The sequence below is a fragment of the Callorhinchus milii genome, unplaced genomic scaffold, assembly GCF_018977255.1.
Source record: "Callorhinchus milii isolate IMCB2004 unplaced genomic scaffold, IMCB_Cmil_1.0 Scaffold2, whole genome shotgun sequence".
In the NCBI taxonomy this organism is placed as follows: domain Eukaryota; kingdom Metazoa; phylum Chordata; class Chondrichthyes; order Chimaeriformes; family Callorhinchidae; genus Callorhinchus; species Callorhinchus milii.
In genome coordinates, this window is record NW_024704743.1 from 53,480,515 (window position 1) to 53,499,595 (window position 19,081).

The 19,081-nt window shown below is 49.4% G+C and overlaps 1 protein-coding gene across 1 annotated transcript; it reads right to left on the reverse strand.

Annotated features, from left to right (window-relative positions):
- Positions 1–1,391: 1,391 nt before the first annotated feature.
- nup42 (nucleoporin 42) lies at positions 1,392–14,930 on the reverse strand. Its single transcript, XM_007903216.2, has 7 exons — positions 14,735–14,930; positions 11,568–11,808; positions 10,689–10,783; positions 8,171–8,247; positions 6,530–6,616; positions 5,368–5,449; positions 1,392–4,230 (listed from the first exon to the last, which is right to left on the reverse strand). The coding sequence occupies exons 1-7, from the start codon at positions 14,865–14,867 to the stop codon at positions 3,674–3,676; spliced, it is 1,272 nt and encodes a 423-aa protein (XP_007901407.1). The 5' UTR covers positions 14,868–14,930; the 3' UTR covers positions 1,392–3,673.
- Between the last annotated feature and the right edge of the window lie 4,151 nt (positions 14,931–19,081).

The following is a 19,081-nucleotide window of genomic DNA, read 5'->3' on the forward strand; positions in this document are numbered from 1 at the left end:
AAAATGGAATATTACCTGTATAAAATAAGTCGATAAATTACAACCAGTACAGATTCAGAAGGGGTAAAGTGTAGCTCATGTCTGACTAACCTCAAACATTTTTAAAGTGATGACCCATATTGACTGTGTGAAGACACATAATACAATGTTATCTAGGTGTTTGAATTTTACGAGCGAGTGACCAGAGTGGGGATGCATGTGGTTTACATCAGGCCTGGGGGGTGTCCTTCAGCATCTCCTCCTAGGATTAATGGATGATATTTACACATTTATGACTAATTCCTCTGCTTGTAGTGATGAGGTTGAGGAGATGTTCATGACCCGCTCTGCCTTCCCTCACCTCCGTAACATCACCCGACTCCGCCACTACCTCACCCCTCAGGCCCGTGAAACTCATTCATGCCTTCATCATCTCCAGGCTCGACTATGCAAACGCCCTGCTTGTCAGCCTTCCCAACTCCTCCCTCCACAGGCTGGAGATAATCCTGAACTCTGCAGCCTGTGTCCTCTCCCGCACCAAACTCCATGACCCCATCTCCCCCATTCTCGCCCAACTCCATTGGCTCCCTATCCTTCAGAGGATCCAGTTCAAAATCCTGGTCCTCACCAAAAAGCCCTCCATGGCCTCGCCCTACACTACCTCTGCGACCTCCTAATACCCTACCAACCCGCCCATTCCCTCTGCTCTGCTGGCTCTGGCCTGCTCCACATCCCCTGCTCCACCATTGGCAGGAGAGCCTTCAGCCACTCTGCCCCCAACCTCTGGAATTCCATTCCCCAATCACTCTGCCTCGCCCCCTCCAAGTCCCATCAACTTCGACCGTGCCATCGGCCACCCCCCTTCCCACCGCACTGACCCCACCTCGTGTCTGAAATGCTGTACTCTGTCCAGCGCCTTGGGATGTCGTCCCGACATGAAAGGCTTTGGGACATCTCTTAAGACGTGTTAAGGTGCTATATCAAATGCAAGGATTATTATATTACTTCCAAAAGGCATTTGATAAAAGAACATGAGATTCCTTGACAAATTGACATAATTGCTATCAATCTCATCAGACATTGGAATCAAAATTGGCTGAAGGGAATCAAAGATTAGTTATTAGGAAGACTAGAAACAGGACAAAATGGGAGAGGGAGGTAATTATGTGGGATCCTTAAGGAATCTGTACTGAGCTGAATTTGGTAGAACACTTTACAAGCCAGTCCCTCAACTCCAGAATTCATTCCATGTGATTTTTTTTTTTGCATCAACAAGCTCTGCAATCAATATCCAGTAGTACCCAGATCCATAAACACTTCAAATGTATTCTTAAAATCTGTTTTCAACCATCATCAGTCAGTTACTATAAATGCAAAAAAATCGTTAAAAGAAAGTTACCAGACAAAATAAGGAATGGACACCACTTTTTAATTGTAGATACACCATGATGTAAAATGTAGCTCATTAATCACAACAGTAACTGAAACAAAATGTATTGATTACTTCTTTGCATATACTATAGCCATTGAAGACCATGACAGTAATCCACTGATGACCATGGTCACTCATTGCAAATTGTCTTACACTGATCAGCATAATACACAATGTTCTATATTTGTGATCCTAGAATCCATAAATATTCTCAAAATTTAACCGTACTCTGAGCTTGGAGAATGCACAAACTCAGCCTTGTAGACTTTTGTGAACTAATTTCACTATAGTACTTAAAACATGAGAAAGAAACTAAAAATTGTTTGCCCAGTTTAATTCTCAAAATACACTCAGAATGCAGGAAACATTGTAACTTTCAACCACCTTAGTTGCTTATCATATTAATTATGACGAATAAGATGGACCAAACTAGACAGGAAAGCATGATCTCTCTCATTTGCCCTCCCTCTCACACACACACAAGCTGAGTGCTGGATGGACGTATCAGAAAAGAACAAGACATGCATGGACAAAATATTTTTATTAATAGATTGAGAAATAGACAAGAATTGGCAAGATAGTACATCAAGGTTGAAAAAGAGAGTTCAAATCAAGTGGCTGGATTATATCAAGATTGTAGATTGCAGTAAGACGCAGACTGGGGAAGGTAAGGAGTTAAGGCTTGAAGTCTGAGGAAAGAATTAAGTAGGAGACATTTCAACACTTCTCAGACAACAAAACTTTTCTTAGTCTGTGTCGAGGAATGGGAGGAAAGGGTTAAAAAGAGCCTTCCAAGATATGTAAGCAGTGTTCTCATTTTGGACAGACTTTGGCTTTATAGCAAGCTAAGAGTTGTTGGAAAATAAATGTTAAGCATTCAGTAGGAAAGCAAGCTTCTTGAAAGTAGCATTAGCAATACAAGGAGATGAATATTCCACTTGAGACCAAAGGAGAAAGAGAAGCCCAGATTAATAATGGAGCACAAGTAGTAGTTGCTAGTTAGTTCTATAATAAAGTTGTGTCAAAGGGTCTATTTGTTTCCAGAAGTCGGTTCTGTCCTGTTTAAATAACTTTACCATTTCTTTCTATTCTCTCTTCTGAAAATAGAGTGAATCACCATTCTCTGTCTAAAAACCATTGTCACACCACTCAATGACCACCATGCTCAACTCCCTCCTCCCCCATGCTTGACGTTTAGCACCTCTGCCGAGAAGCAACTCTCTCTCATCTTTGTATTGAGCAAGTCATTACCATGACTCGTCCGCATATATTGAATATGACAAAGTATATATATTATATATTAAAAAGCAAGTAAGCTTCACTTATTATTTACTAGGATACAAGTAATAAAAGCAAGTTTAAAATATTTAGTACTTGAATGTAGAACAGCCTGCAGAGTACTCAGACCTCCTGACCAGTAGCAAAAACATTTATTCAAGAATGCATATCTGCAATTTATATCTTGCTAATTGCAAATATACAATTCTATTTGTCAACATACTTTGGCTAATAAAACAATCCTTCACAGTTGACTATTTCACTTTTTTCCTAACTATATTTTGTATTGGTTTGCTTAATCACTTTGCATAGACCTTCAAAGCTTATGCCTCTTAACCTGCACTTGCTACGTTCTCCTGTGCTAACCTTTGCAAAACACATTTGATACGAAAAGTTTATTCAATACCTGGGCTGTGCTGAGCTAGCTGGTTTTTAACTACGGTGGAACGAGGCCAATAATTGGCTTCAACATCCATGGGGTTTGGGAGAGAAAAGGTGCCATGTCAATCCAGGCCACTTTATCAGTTAGGGACCAATGACAGAGTGCAGGCAAACCTTACATCCTTGCAAATAAATCTGAATATTCTTCATAATGAATAGCTTCAGGTTACAAGAACACCCTTATCTTAAACCCTCTTACTAAAATGCATAGTTTTTCCAGCTGTGTTGGGTCTGGAAGATGGGAGATAAAAGGACACATCTGCCTCAGACTGATGATTATCAACTTCTATTCAGAACAACATGGAAGAGATAAGCATCTGTGAAGTCTATAGGGAAAAGGAAATCAAAACAAGCATCTCTATGAAATTGCAGCCACATTAAATCCCCAATTTTGATGGAAACAAAAATCGAAGGCAAATTCAGAAAATGATTGCGGTCACCATTGTCACTATAATTGGTATTACAGAAAATGACTGAGTGTGCACTCAGTGAAGGGTTACCGCAGCCAAGCATGGCAAGCAAATGCCTCAAGTGTGTCAAGATTTACACATTCAGCAGCTCAATGGGTGGAGGCCATAAAGGTATTCTTCCCAGGGTGAACCTCTTTGCTTCAAACTCTCGTAGATCATCTGCTGAGAGTTCAGACCGAGGTGTGTACAATTTACCATGCCCATTGACAGAACTACTGCTCAATGGTGTGCTTTGGGGCTGACATACAGTGGAGGATAGTGTGGCTGGCTCCAAGGTTCCAAACCCATTTGTTGTTGCCTTTTCGGGTTTCTCCAGTTTCGAAGAGAATGTACATGCAGTTGGGTTCCCAAAACTGCTGCTTCCAAACGGAGCTGAACTTCCAAACACAGAAGATGGAGCTGCACCAGGTGCAGTAGTACAAAATATGGAAGTGACTGGAGCTGGTGTGGGGCTCGCTCCAAACACACTCGTGTTTCCGAACACTGAGGAAGCTGCCTTAGCTCCAAATGATGATGGAGCAGGAGAGGAGGACGCAGGGTTTCCAAAGCAAGAGGATGTTGTGGGATCTGCCAGTCCAGCACTGGGCCTGAAGCTGAACGTGTTGCTATTTGCTGGACTTGAGCCAAAACCTTTAGAGATAAACAAATCAGAGTAAGGGAATCAAACAAAGAATATAATAAATAATCTTTGCATTTGACATAGTTCCTTATCATCGTCGTTGAGACATCTCAAAGTGCTTTACAGAAAAATAAAACATTATATAAAATATGCAAAATGTATATGGCAGCCAATTGCGCACAGCAATTGAAAAAACCCCACAAATGTTGAAAGTCTAAAATAAAAGCAGGAAATGCGCAACAAGGTCCATCAGTGTTGAAAACAAAATTTGCCCAGTTCTGATCATGCCACATCTGCAGGGTAAAGCCCAAGGAAGACATGTTGTTATGAGCAGAACTTTCAAACTTAAGTACATAAAGCTCAAAAATATTTACTTAAAATCTATTCATCTTGCTTCAAAGTTCACAGAAAATCATCCCACTCGACTCTTGTTAACCTTGCAAGCCAACTGGGTAGGGTGGTTCCTAGCTGGAAAAGCAGTGAGAAGCTTGCCAGACAGTGTTCACCAAGGAATATTATTTAGTTTTAGTTGCTTAGACTCCAGCAGTACCCCAACACAAACTAGTGTCCCCAAGCCTGACCTTTGCAAACCTGCAGCTAATACTCTCCTCCAGAATTAGGTAAGCAGGGTCTGTCCTCCAGGGAAAGAGTGAGCATTCCATCACAGAAAAGGGTAAATTTCCATGTTTAGGTAGCATTCATATGTTGACCTCAGTCATGTTTGAATAATCTAGAGCACGGTAACAGGTTTCCATATGTGTCAAGACACCCAGCTGAACAAAAAAAATCAAAAAGAATCCTCAATCCGAACCTCAGTACACCTGACTAAACTACTGCTAGTGCGGTAGTATCTGGCTCCCACAGTTGTCTGTGGATTCTCAGCATGAGATTAACAATCATCACTGAAGTAAGGCCAGTTGCTGTTAGCGAACGTCCATTAATAACTGGCTTCTCAGGACCATAATCAATGCAGCAAACATTTCTCTCATCAGCCTGAACTTGACTTGAACCCAGGTCCCTGAAGTGAAAGAATAGTCTAACCAGGGATCCCCTCCCAATCACTACCCAATTAACTCCTTTGGAAAATTCAAGTCAGGGGGTTTCTTCCACATGCAACTCCTCATGGGAATAGAACACTGGAGACTCACCTGAGGAGCCAAAGGATGACACTTGCGCTCCACCAAAACCTAACGAAGGTTTCTTCTGGTTGGGCCTTTTCAGTTCTTCTAACTGATCAAAGAAAGGAGATAATGAATATGTGGTTAGGATAGAAAATAAAGCAGTTTTATTTAAATAAAAATAATGGACACCACTTGCACTGTACTAGAGAACTAAACAGGACATCATATCCACTCCACCATCCAGTATTATATAGACAGCTGTCTTATTTATGTCCTGACAATTGACAGAAATCAGTAACAGGTGGGGATTAGTAAGTTGGTGTCCTACTTGTACTGTAGGCGGCTTCATATAGGTTCTGTTGAAGGTGAATATTGGCTGTATAGGTACTTTGTGAAATACATTTTGGAGTCTGAACTCAGCTTCTAGTGGACGCAGGAGATAGTCGATGTGAAGTGAAAAATCTACATAATAATAATAATCATCCATGCCTTTGCTATAGCAACATCTTAAATGGTTTCATAAAAGACTCTGATTGAATGAGTAATTAATCTGGAAGTCTCTTTGGCTGGATACTGGGAGAAACTTTTTTTCAAAAACATCAGGCGAACAGACAGAATCCTTGATTTACCATCTCATTCAAAGGATGGCACCTTCAATGCAGCACCCCCCCAGCATTGCACTGGAGTATTAGCAGACTTGAACCCGGAACGCTTGAAACCACTGAAAATGTTCTGAGAAACTACCAACTGAGCTAGGTTGATTCCTGGTGCAGCTAGGGAACTTTTCTTAAAGATGAGAGACATTGCTGGGGGAGGTATGCTGTATCTGGCCAGGCCAGGGGATGCGTTTCCTCAAACAAGCGTCAGATTTAAAATGTTCCATTATCAAGCTCTGACATCGTCTTCTTAGTGCTCAAATGTGCCCTCTCTCTTCCCTCACAGAAAATATTCTGGGAGGGAATATTCTTGTCAAAAATCACCACAAACTAAGATGCAATTTAGTGCCTTCTCCTTGTGCTTTATTATATTGAATCTAAACACACAAATAGTGAATAAGATCAGTGTCCAACCACATGAAATGTTAAAATGCCTCTCGTGTCTAGATTAAATCACTGTTCATTATACTTCGGAAACTATTTAGCTTCATCAGCTAAATGGAAGTGAGCCTTCAAAGCCCTCTGTAGCTTACCAGCATTGATCTTGTGGATGGATTTGGCTTCTTCAGTTCAGCCATTTTGCTCCGCTGTAGATTTGATAATTGTGCAATGGAATCGACCTACATAAAAACACAGCAGAACTGAAGATTTGTTTGTTACCCCAGGACATTAATCAACTGCAAATTGCAGAGCATCCATCATCTATAATGGAATGTTTATAAAATTACACTGATCCAGTGAACACTAGTCAAACAGTAACCACTGCCATTTATTTTCTTGCGTTTTTGCCTGTATTTGAGACAACCTCTGTGCTCAAGGAAAGAAAACTGAACTGTAGTGAAATCCCCTTCTGCTGTTGTAAAATTGGTCATTGAAAATTGATTGAAAAACAGAAATTTCCCTCCGACAAATGATAGCAACATAGTCACTGTTGTTTTATCCCCATTCTGCTACTTCCATTGTAAACCGTAAGTACATTATAAACCATCCCTGTTGTTATCTCCTTATTCAAGAATTTATTATGATCTTACAATATTTAACCACAATGTTCCATCAAAGTGCAACGAACATAGTGACACAGAGCACGAGTTCTTAAATGCAGAAGATCAAACAAAGATAATATGGACAATAACAACAATTGACATTTATATAGTGTATTCATGTCATGCGGTTCAAAGGACTTCACACAGCAGACTGGAAGCCCAAGCTCGTGTGGGGGGCGGGGGGAGGGCAGGTGGAGGTTGGTTGGTGGAAAACTGCCAAAACAGTGGTTGAAAAGATAGGTCTTGAGATAATGATAATAATCCTTGCATTTGATATAGCGCCTTCTCACATCGCTTCACAGAATATACTGTAAAGTGACTTGACGGTATATTTTGTGGGCAAAACACAGCAGCCAATTGAGCACAGCAGTGTCCCACAAACAGTCAGGGATCGAAGTGGCCAATTTAAAAAAAAATTGAAGGCAGGGAGGGACGGAAAAGGTGAAGGGACTTTGACTCTCAATGGAATTCTAGAGCGAATGATTGAAGGCTTGTGTACCAATGCCCAAGTGTACTTAAGCAAATACTCCCAAATATTCACCCACATTGCTAGTATGCAACCCTGGCCGATCATGAGCTGTGACCTACAATGTATTTCAGTTACGCAGTTTTTTTTTTTCTGCAGTTACACCTGGTGGCCACCAAGTCAAATGGGGCACTGCGCACCGTGCGTCACAGAGCAACATACCTATCCAGGTAAGCACTGCGGTTACACCTGGTGGCTGAGCCGACTAACCGTGGTGACTAACCGTGGTGACTAACCGTGGTGACTAACCGTGGTGCTGTGACATCCTACGTCACAGAGCGCGCACGCAGCCAAGCGGCGGGAACAAAACAAAGAACACAGACGAAGCTGAGCCCCGACAACCACCGCAACATGACATTGTTATAGCGCTTTTTACGTTGAGAGGACGTCCCAGTGATTATAGATTATACATTTATATCTATCATTATAAAGATGCCTCGAGCGAAAATCAAACCTTTTAAGGATAAGTCAGTGCATCTGTCTATGTGTCAATTTACATTCCATGTTGAATCTTTTGGTTGCAAGCGAAGCTGTAATGGTCACAGCTAGTGTTCTATAAATACAATAGAAAGGTCCCTTAATGACTTAAAAATAACAATTCTTACATAATTTTGTACGTGGCCTCCAGTCCTGGTATTATAGTACTCCAGACGTAATTCTTCAGGGGAGAATTCAGCAAGACCTAGAGTGGAGGAAAAAAAACATCTTTTTGTACTCCATAGTTTGATATGGACCCTACCCATCCTCCCTTACACACCTTCGTACCCGTTTCCCCACCCTCTGTCACCAAACTCTTCCTGTCCTTGAAACCCACCACCTGCTCCCTGGACCCCATCCCCACTCCACTCCTTATCTCCCAGCTCCACCTCCTCGCCCCACTTCTCAAAGACATCATCAACCTGTCCCTCTCCTCTGGCTCTGTTCCCATTCCCCTCAAAACTGCCACAATCACTCCCACATTGAAAAAACCCTCCCTTGATGCGTCGCAGCTATCAAGCTACCGGCCCATCTCCAACCTCCCCTTCCTGTCCAAGGTTCTAGAAAGAGTGGTCGCCTCCCAGCTGCGCTCTTTCCTCTCCACCCACTCACTTTTCGAACCCTTCCCGTCGGGTTTCCGTGCTGCCCATAGCACGGAAACCGCCCTGGTCAAGGTCACCAATGACATCTTGACCATCTACGACCAGGGATCCCTCTGCCTCCTCGTCCTATCGGCCGCATTCAATACGGTCGACCACTCTATCCTCCTCCACCGCTTGTCCTCCCACCTCAACCTTCAAGGCCCTGTCCTTGAGTGGTTTAGGTCGTACCTCTCCCACCGTCTTCATTTTGTCTCTGCAAACGGCTTTTCCTCCGGCCCCCACACTGAATCATGTGGCGTCCCTCAGGGCTCTGTCCTCGGTCCCCTCCTCTTCACCCTCTATATGCTCCCCCTTGGTGACATCATCCGCAGACATGGGGTTAACTTCCACATGTATGCGGATGACACCCAACTCTACCTTTCCTCCTCTACCCTCAACTCCACGACCACCGATGTCCTGACAGCTGCCTGTCCGACATCGAGTCCTGGACGAGAGACAACTTTCTTCAGCTCAACGTGCGCAAAACTGAGGCCCTCCTGATTGGCTCACGTCAGCGCCTCCGCACCTCAGGCGCTGACACCATCAGCATCCAAGGCTGCACTCTCCACCTCTCAAAGCCAGTCAGGAACCTCGGGTTCTGTTCGACCCTGAGCTGTCCTTTCTCCCTCATATCCGCGCCACAACTGGCACCGCCTTCCATCACCTCCGGAACATCGCCAGACTACGGCACTACCTCACCCCTCACGCTGCTGAAACTCTGGTCCACGCCTTTATCACCTCAAGGCTGGACTATGGGAACTCTCTCCTCGCCGGCCTTCCCGCACCTCCCTCCACAAGCTGCAGGTCATTCAGAACTCTGCAGCTCGTGTACTGTCCCGCACCAGGCTTCGGACCACATCACTCCCACCCTCGCTCGCCTCCACTGGCTCCCCATCCCCCAGAGGATCGAATTCAAGATCCTCATCCTCACCTACAAGGCCATTCACGGCCTTGCTCCCTCCTACCTCTCCAACCTACTATCCCCCTACCTACCTGCCCGTACCCTCCGTTCCTCTGGCTCCGGTCTGCTCCACATCCCCCGCCCCAACCGCCCTACCATCGGTGGCCGGGCCTTCAGCCTCTCAGCCCCGAGGCTCTGGAACTCCATCCCCCAGTGCCTTCGCCGCCTCCTCCCTTTCCTCCTTCAAGGCCGGTCTCAAGACCTTTCTCTTCAACTGTGCCTTCAGCTCCCCTCTCAACTCTCTACCCCATCCTCGCTCCCTCCCTCCCCTCACCCTGACCATTTCCCCCCTGCTCAGGTCCCAACCCAACTGTCCAGCGCCTTGGGACGTCCTCCCGACATGAAAGGTGCTCTATAAATGCAATCTTGTTGTTGTTGATAAACAATAAACTTACATTTACAAAGATCACATTAATTGTTAAATAATACTTTTGAACTGTTTAACACAAAATATTTCAGAAACACTGCACTGAATCTACTGCATGTGCCAACCTAGGAATTCTGACCAAAAGCGTGATTGAAAAGAAAGGTCTTAAGGCAGACTTTAAAGGGGGGAGGGGAGGAGGAAGGGCCAAGACAGAGGGGCTCCAAGATTAATTTTTTGGAGTTCTAGAGAGCAAGGCCGGAATGGCTGAAAGCCATCTCTGTGATGGAGGGGTGGGTCAGATCGGGCACAATACATGAAGCAGGTCAATGTTAGCTGAGTGAAGGGAGCACCTGAGGCAGTAGAGTCTCAGATCTCAGAGGTAGTTTGTGGGGAATTCCATGGTGGGATTTGAACACAAGGACAGGATCTTGATTTATCTGCTGGCAAAATGGAGCTGAGCGAGGATGGAGGTGATAGGCTTGTATGGCCTGGTACAGGAGAGGACACGAGCTGCAGCGTTTTGGATGGTCTGCAGCTTGTATATCGGAGAGCTGGGGAGTCTGGTGAGCAGGACATTTGAATAGTTGATGAACCCGTGAATAAAAGGGAAACATTGGGAAAATCTGAATAAAGTGGAATAAAAGAAGCGAAGATACAATCAACACAAGAAGTTTTACCTGAAATACAAGCATATTCCTTGGCAAAGGAATAACAGGAGAACAGCCATTGTCCAGAGCTTTCCCATATTTCAATGTCTTTTCGAAACAATTCCCTGTAAATAAATTTGAAACAGCAAAGTATATTATTTACACAAAATATACTTGGCAACAGTTATTCAGTAGAAGACTCCATCATTTCTCACTTTCACTTCTGTGTACCAGCAATGCCCTGATAACTTGGAAATGTGCCATTATTTACAGCAGGAAGGCTGCTAGTCAGCACTATCTATATAATACAGGAAAGCCTCATTGTAACACCACTCTACCCAGTGTTACTGCGACACTGGAGAGAGTGGTGTTATAATGAGGTCCTCCTGTATTATTCAACATTCAGTGAAAACCTGTTCAAATCCAAATTTAAATCACCAGCGAAACTAACTCAAAGAAAGTGTTCATTTTACAATAACCAGTAAAAGCATGCAGTGAATTGGAAGGGTGGTTCGAGCTTGACAAGACATGTGAAGATTGCTAGATTATACTCTCAATGGCAAGCTGTGCGATTTTAGCTGTTAGAACTCCAACAGTACCAACACACACTCAGGAGTTTCCAAGCCTTGGCTCGCAATACTAGTATCAGGTAAGCAGAGTGCAAGAATCCAGGAGAGAATGCACATTTTGTACACAGGGAAATTTCAATGTGTAGGTGGTATACAAACGTGGAACTCTCAGTCTAGTTTGCACACTCTTAAGCACAGGGATGGGCTTCCACAAACGTCGAGACATCTGGCTGAGCAAATGATCAAAATCATAGGGCAGGCTTACAGGTATCAGCACCATCTTTCCCAACAGCTGTCTTGAAAAAATGAAGCAGTATAAAGTTTAAACACTGGCTCTTACAATACATTTTCTGTCTCATCTGCTTGATTGGTGTTCGACAGAGTCGTAAATCTGTTCTGAATGAAGTTTCCGGAACTTGAAAATTCTTTCTTCCCAGCATCTTGATACCCAAACCCTCTTCGGTCGTCTTCCCTGCCACCTTTTACCCATGTTGTGTTTCTGGAGAAGTTAGAGGGCTGAATATAACTAGATTGAGGTTTCTGGAACTGATTTCCCCAGCTTCCCCTGTTACTATTGTAACCTGTGAACAGAAGGGAAAAGTGAAATGTTGAACTGTATTTAACCATCGAGCATCAACATGGATATGCTTGCAGAAAAACACGGGGAAGTCAAGAGTTTACCAGTAGAGCTTTGGTTGTGTAGGATTAATACTAAATTGTCACCAGCTCCTTGCTGGTCTCTCTCCCACAGCTGCTGCTCTCTCTCTCTCTGTCACCTGCTGGCTGCTGCTCCTTGGGCCCCTCTCTCTCTATGCTGCCCTCTTACTTACTCCCTTTCTCTCACCTGCTGGCTGCTGCTCTCTGGGTTGCTGGCTGTGGGGTGGGGGGTGCTGGCTGTGGGGTGGGGGGTGCTGGCTGTGGGGTGGGGGGTGCTGGCTGTGGGGTGGGGGTGCTGGCTGTGGGGTGGGGGGTGCTGGCTGTGGGGTGGGGGGTGCTGGCTGTGGGGTGGGGGGTGCTGGCTGTGGGGTGGGGGGTGCTGGCTGTGGGGTGGGGGGTGCTGGCTGTGGGGTGGGGGTGCTGGCTGTGGGGTGGGGGGTGCTGGCTGTGGGGTGGGGTGGGGGGTGCTGGCTGTGGGGTGGGGTGGGGGTGCTGGCTGTGGGGGTGGGGTGGGGGGTGCTGGCTGTGGGGTGGGGTGGGGGGTGCTGGCTGTGGGTGGGGGTGGGGGTGGGGGGTGCTGGCTGTGGGGTGGGATGGGGGTGGGGGGTGCTGGCTGTGGGGTGGGATGGGGTGGGGGGTGCTGGCTGTGGGGTGGGATGGGGTGGGGGGTGCTGGCTGTGGGGTGGGATGGGGGTGGGGGGTGCTGGCTGTGGGGTGGGATGGGGGGGGGTGCTGGCTGTGGGGTGGGTGGGGGGGTGCTGGCTGTGGGGTGGGTGGGGGGTGCTGGCTGTGGGGGGTGCTGGCTGTGGGGGTGCTGGCTGTGGGCTGGGGTGCTGGCTGTGGGGTGCTGGCTGTGGGGTGGGGTGGGGGGTGCTGGCTGTGGGGTGGGGTGGGGGGTGCTGGCTGGTGGGGGTGGGGGTGGGGGGTGCTGGCTGTGGGGTGGGGTGGGGGGTGCTGGCTGTGGGGTGGGGGGTGCTGGCTGTGGGGTGGGGGGTGCTGGCTGTGGGGTGGGGGTGCTGGCTGGGGTGGGGGTGCTGGCTGTGGGGTGGGGTGGGGGGTGCTGGCTGTGGGGTGGGGTGGGGGGTGCTGGCTGGGGGTGGGGTGGTGGGGTGCTGGCTGGGGGGTGGGTGGGGGTGGGGTGCTGGCTGTGGGGTGGGGTGGGGGGTGCTGGCTGTGGGGTGGGGGGGTGCTGGCTGTGGGGTGGGGTGGGGGTGCTGGCTGTGGGTGGGTGGGGGGTGCTGGCTGTGGGTGGGGGGTGCTGGCTGTGGGGTGGGGTGGGGGTGCTGGCTGTGGGGTGGGTGGGGTGGGGGGTGCTGGCTGTGGGTGGGTGGGTGGGGTGCTGGCTGTGGGGTGGGTGGGGTGGGGGTGCTGGCTGTGGGGGGGTGGGGGGTGCTGGCTGTGGGGTGGGTGGGTGGGGTGCTGGCTGTGGGGTGGGGTGGGGGTGCTGGCTGTGGGGTGCTGGCTGTGGGGTGGGGTGGGGTGCTGGCTGTGGGGTGGGGTGGGGGTGCTGGCTGTGGGGTGGGGTGGGGGTGCTGGCTGTGGTGGTGGGGGTGCTGGCTGTGGGGGTGGTGGGGTGGTGGCTGGCTGTGGGTGGGTGGGGTGCTGGCTGTGGGGTGGGGTGGGTGTGGGTGCTGGCTGTGGGGTGGGGTGGGGGGTGCTGGCTGTGGGGTGGGGGTGGGGGGTGCTGGCTGTGGGGTGGGTGGGGGTGCTGGCTGTGGGTGGGGTGGGGGGTCTGGCTGGGGTGGGGGTGGGGGGGTGCTGGCTGGGGTGGGGTGGGGGTGCTGGCTGTGGGGTGGGGTGGGGTGCTGGCTGTGGGGTGGGGTGGGGTGCTGGCTGTGGGGTGGGGTGGGGGGTGCTGGCTGTGGGGTGGGGTGGGGGTGCTGGCTGTGGGGTGGGGTGGGGTGCTGGCTGTGGGGTGGGTGGGGGGTGCTGGCTGTGGGGTGGGGTGGGGGGTGCTGGCTGGGTGGGGGGGGGGTGCTGGCTGTGGGGTGGGGTGGGGGTGCTGGCTGTGGGGTGGGGTGGGGTGGGGGGTGCTGGCTGTGGGGTGGGGTGGGGGTGCTGGCTGTGGGTGGGGTGGGTGCTGGCTGTGGGTGGGGGGTGCTGGCTGTGGGGTGGGGTGGGGGTGCTGGCTGTGGGGTGGGGTGGGGGGTGCTGGCTGTGGGGTGGGGGTGGGGGTGCTGGCTGTGGGGTGGGGTGGGGGGTGCTGGCTGTGGGGTGGGGTGGGGGGTGCTGGCTGTGGGGTGGTGGGGTGGGGGGTGCTGGCTGTGGGGTGGGGGTGGGGGGGTGCTGGCTGTGGGGTGGGGTGGGGGGTGCTGGCTGGGGGGTGGGTGGGGGTGCTGGCTGTGGTGTGCTGGGTGCTGGCTGTGGGGTGGGTGGGGTGGGGGGTGCTGGCTGTGGGGTGGGGTGGGGGGGTGCTGGCTGTGGGGTGGGGTGGGGTGCTGGCTGTGGGTGGGTGGGGGGGTGCTGGCTGTGGGGTGGGTGGGGGTGCTGGCTGTGGGGTGGGGGTGGGTGGGGGTGCTGGCTGTGGGGTGGGGTGGGGGGTGCTGGCTGTGGTGGGGGTGGGGGTGCTGGCTGTGGGGTGGGGGTGGGGGGTGCTGGCTGTGGGGTGGGGTGGGGGGTGCTGGCTGTGGGGTGGGGTGGGGGGTGCTGGCTGTGGGTGGGGTGGGGGGTGCTGGCTGTGGGTGGGGGGTGCTGGCTGTGGGGTGGGGTGGGGGGTGCTGGCTGTGGGGTGGGGTGGGGGTGCTGGCTGTGGGGTGGGGTGGGGGGTGCTGGCTGTGGGTGGGGTGGGGGTGCTGGCTGTGGGGTGCTGGCTGTGTCGGGGTTGCTGATTGGGTGCTGTGTGTGTGTTACCTGCTGGGTGCTGGCTGTCTCTGGGGTGCTGGCTGTCTCGGGGTTGCTGATTGGCTGCCCCCCGCGGGTGCTGGTTCCAGCACTTGTCCCCGAAGTGGCAGCGGCCCTCGAGAAAGAAGCGACACACCGGCATCTCCGGGCAACCTGTGTGACGTCACCGTCGCCGCGCCCGCTGCCCACAGGCCGGGGCGGCGCCGGGGCCCCGCCGGCTCAGGGCCCCGGATCGTGCATTAACAAACGCGGTCGGAGCCGCGCGGGCTCGTGGCTGGGAAACTTGTCGCCAGTTTGGCTCGGTGAAGCCCACGTTGATCGAGCGCTAAACCCGGCTGTTGCAGCCAGCTCCCAACTTGTTAATATTCCTTATTTTTTTAAAAAATATATCGATCTAATAAAAGGGAATCCGGACCTTGGCGCGTGATGATGACATCACGGCGAGCGGGGCCAGCGCCCCTAGTGGTGAACCTGTGAAGCTTGTCATTGTTGAGGAAGAGAGAGGAGGGGGGAAGAGGATACCCACAAATAATATTATAATCCTTGCATTTGATTATAGCGTCTTATCATGTCTTCGAGACGTCTCAAAGCGCTTCACACAATATCAGATGAGAAACTCACAAGCCAGAGTTTTGTAACAATCACACAGGGAGGTGATGAAGTGGGTGCTGGAACGGCAGCCACCAGGTATCGGTGCTTGCATCAAAAGCAACGCACTGGGCTCTGCAACGCATGCATTGTGGAGTCCTGCAGCTCTGTGTCTAGAGCATTCACCTTTCAAGCGAGAGACCTGGGTTCGATTCCCGGGCAGGACGAAACGTTGGGCAAGTTTCCTTACTCCAAGCGCCTCTGTTTACCTAGCAGTAAGCAGGAACGCATTTTCAGATCATGCTTTTTCGGTGGTAATAATCCCTTCAAAAAAATAATTTGATCACTCAATTCACGAATGTTTGTGGGATACTGCTGTGTGCAACTGGCTGCTGTGCTTCACCCACAAAATATACAGTAAATACACTTTACAGTATATTCTGTGAAGCGCTTTGAGACATCTCAAAGACATGATAAGGTGCTTTATTAAATCCAAGGATGATTATATTGTTATACTATACTGCAACTTTTCCCCCTCTGTACCGAATCCAAGCGCTCCGGGACACTATCCTGCGTAATAGGCACCATACAAATGCAAGTTGTTGTTCTACACTGTAAAGTGAGATGTGTGGATATTTGCAAATAAGGCAATTGATTTTTTTGTTAAATACTGAAAGTTTAGGCAAGGTGCCATTGGAAGCATTGGATCAACTGCATACATGAGGGTTTTGGAAAAGGCATTAGGGAATTTGGAGGAGATTGAGACAACAACAAAATGCATTTATACAAGGCCTTTCACATTGGGAGGACATCCAAGGCATTGGAAGTGTTTGCACCCAAGATAGGGATTCTGGGGATTGCATTCAGGAGGGGTAGGGGCTAAGGGGGGGGTGGGGTCTAAGGGGGGGGAGGGAGGGGGGAGGAGTAAAGATGATTGAAGTTGCAGTCAAAGAGGAAGATTAAGACCATCCTTGAAGGTGAGGGAAGGTGCAAGGCAAAGTGACTCTGGGATGGAGTAGGCTTGAAGTTCCGACCGCAATGGTAGAGCGGGCAAGGTGGAGGGAACATGAAGCAGGCTGGTGGGGTATGCAAGCAGGTGCCAGGGCGAGGGAATTAGGGTTCAGTTGAAACTCATGTGGGTTCTATTTGTTATAGTCTACAGACTAGTTGGGCTGAATGAATGTTATAATGCTGTACAATTCTATGAACTGTAATAATGAATTCAGAATTGCTATGCAATTCTCGAGGTTGTTTTTCAGGAAAGAGATACAGTAACTCCAGTCATAGTTGACAAACAAGCAATTGACTTTAAACTGCACAACCCAAAAAAATTCACAGTAACTAGGTGCTGAAGCAACTGAGCCCTTAGGACATCAATAACCAAAGCAGCCTCCCTCCAGATATAACATGGTCGCCTACAACCGAAGCCGGCCTGCCTGCCTGCTCTTCAATCAGGCTGAGTGTGCAGGTCATCTGTGTTACCATTAACCTACAGACTGCAGGAAAGTCTATGAAAACTCCTATCTCTCTGAGGCCATTTGTCTTGTACCATTATCAGTCCTAACAATGGTGGTCCCTTTCCTTGGGCAATTTTCATTACTCCACACACTTGATAATAATCCATCAAGAAAAAAACAATAATTAATCAGTCACTCAATCCACAACTGTTTGTGGGACACTGCTGTACTGCGACGGTTCTCACTCCTTGTTGTACTTGTGAGTTTTAGTAATGCTTACGTACTAAGTGGCCTCTGCTCTTTTCTATCCCTGTCAGTGGGAGTCCCTGCTCAAAGGTGTCTCAACCAAGTCAAAGTCAAGTCACTCACAGGTATTCCTGGTTAACTGCAATGCCCGGTAATTGGGATGTCGAATCAGGATCTGTCCGCACTACCAGAACTCAGATGTCGACAGCTGCTCTTTAAAGTGATTTACTCCTATTCTTGTCTTAGACATTTACCGAGAAGACAACCGGTCAACACAACAGCTCTTTATTACGACCCAGTAACCCTGGCCTCGGCCACCCTGCAGATAAGAAACACAACAATGGGATCAAATTCAACTGCCTCATACAACTAGCAGCACAACATTACATTAGTATAAGGTAATGAAACCAACCTGACTGGCACAGACAGCAGTGCTGCACAGCTCAGCCCTAACACACTGACCACCACGAGGCAGCCCGAACATTGCCTTTTATAGGCATGTGGCTCCGCCCACCGTATGACGCGATACGTGTGGCTCCGCCCACCACGTGTCACGCATTCGAGGGCTTTTTCCCCCGCGCGAGCGTCCACGTGACTTTCCAGGCCGTTTGCCTGTCAATCAAACCCACCTCCAGCCCAGGTGTTGGGGCTATTGGGGCGTCTCCTGTTCTGCAAACAGCTTTTGCAACTAAACCGTTTGCAAGGCTTTTCCTCAACCAAAATCTAATTAAAGGGCCAGGCTTAAACCATATTATATATCAATAATATATATATGTTGTTTACATTTTACTGAGAGTTACAAGAACAGGGTAACCGTGACAATGCGCTGTTGGCTACCGGGTTTCACCCACAAATATACAGTCAATTCACTTTATAGCTTATTCTGTGAAGCACTTTGAAAGCACTTTGAAAGTTACATTTGTATAGCGTCTTTCATATCGGGAGGTCACCCCAAGGTGTTGGACAGTCAGTGTTTTGGACGCGAGCTGGGGATCGGGATCAGGGAGGGTGGAGGGCAGGGGGGGTAAGGAGGGTTGATCGAAGGTCAAAGAGGAGGGTCTTGAGATGGGTCTTGATGCGGGGGACATGAAGCAGGCCGGAGCCCACTGAGCGGAGCGAGGGCATGAAGGGCTTTGAAGCTGAGGACCAAGATCTTGAACTGTATCCTCTGTGTGATGGGAAGCCAGTGGAGTCGGGCGAGGATGGGAGTGATAGGGTCATGGAGCCTGGTGTGGGAGAGGATACGGGCTGCTGGATGATCTGCAGCCTATGGAAAGAGGAGTTGGGGGGGGCCGACAAACAGGGAGTTTGCATAGTCAAGCCTCGATGTTATGAGAGTCTCGGAGGCCTGCAGAGTGAAACAATGATGGAGCTGGGCGATGTTGTGGAGGTGGGGGAAGGCAGAGTGGGTCATGTGGAGTAGAAAGGAGAATTGAGAAACTGCTAGTTGAAGTGGATTCATAACCTATCAAGTCTCAGAGTTGAAAGCATTGGCAGAAGTAGGTTGGGGCAAAACCATGGAAGGTGAGAATGAGGATCTTGAAACCAATCCTCGAGGGGATGAGAACCAATGGAGCTGAGCAAGGACAGGGGTGAGTCTTGTGGAGCCAGGTGCAGGGGAGTTTGCATCCTGTGTACAAAAGAGCTGGGGAGTATGGTGAGCAGGGCATTAGGGTCATAGGTGGCAAGTAGTGAGGGCCAAGAGAGCTCAGACCAACAATCCAACTTTTCTCCAGTTTTGGCTAAAGGGATGTTGTGGCTGGAGAGGGGGCGCTGCTCTGTGAGGTGTGTAACAGGATGTAAAGTAGTGCGAGTGTAGTCATCAGTGAGCTGAGTGAGCGGGAGTTGGATCTCATGATGGGACATACACACACACAAATAATCTCATACACACTTCGCAGTCTTCCGCAAAATGCAGTCAGGGTGTATGAGTAGAACATTGCTCAACTTAGCCACCCGAAAGAATATTTTTTTTTTACCAGCACCCATAGTTGACATAGATTTGAGCAAACCGACCAAGTTGAGATGCCCCCATGGATAGAATAGCCTACTCATCCTCAGAGTG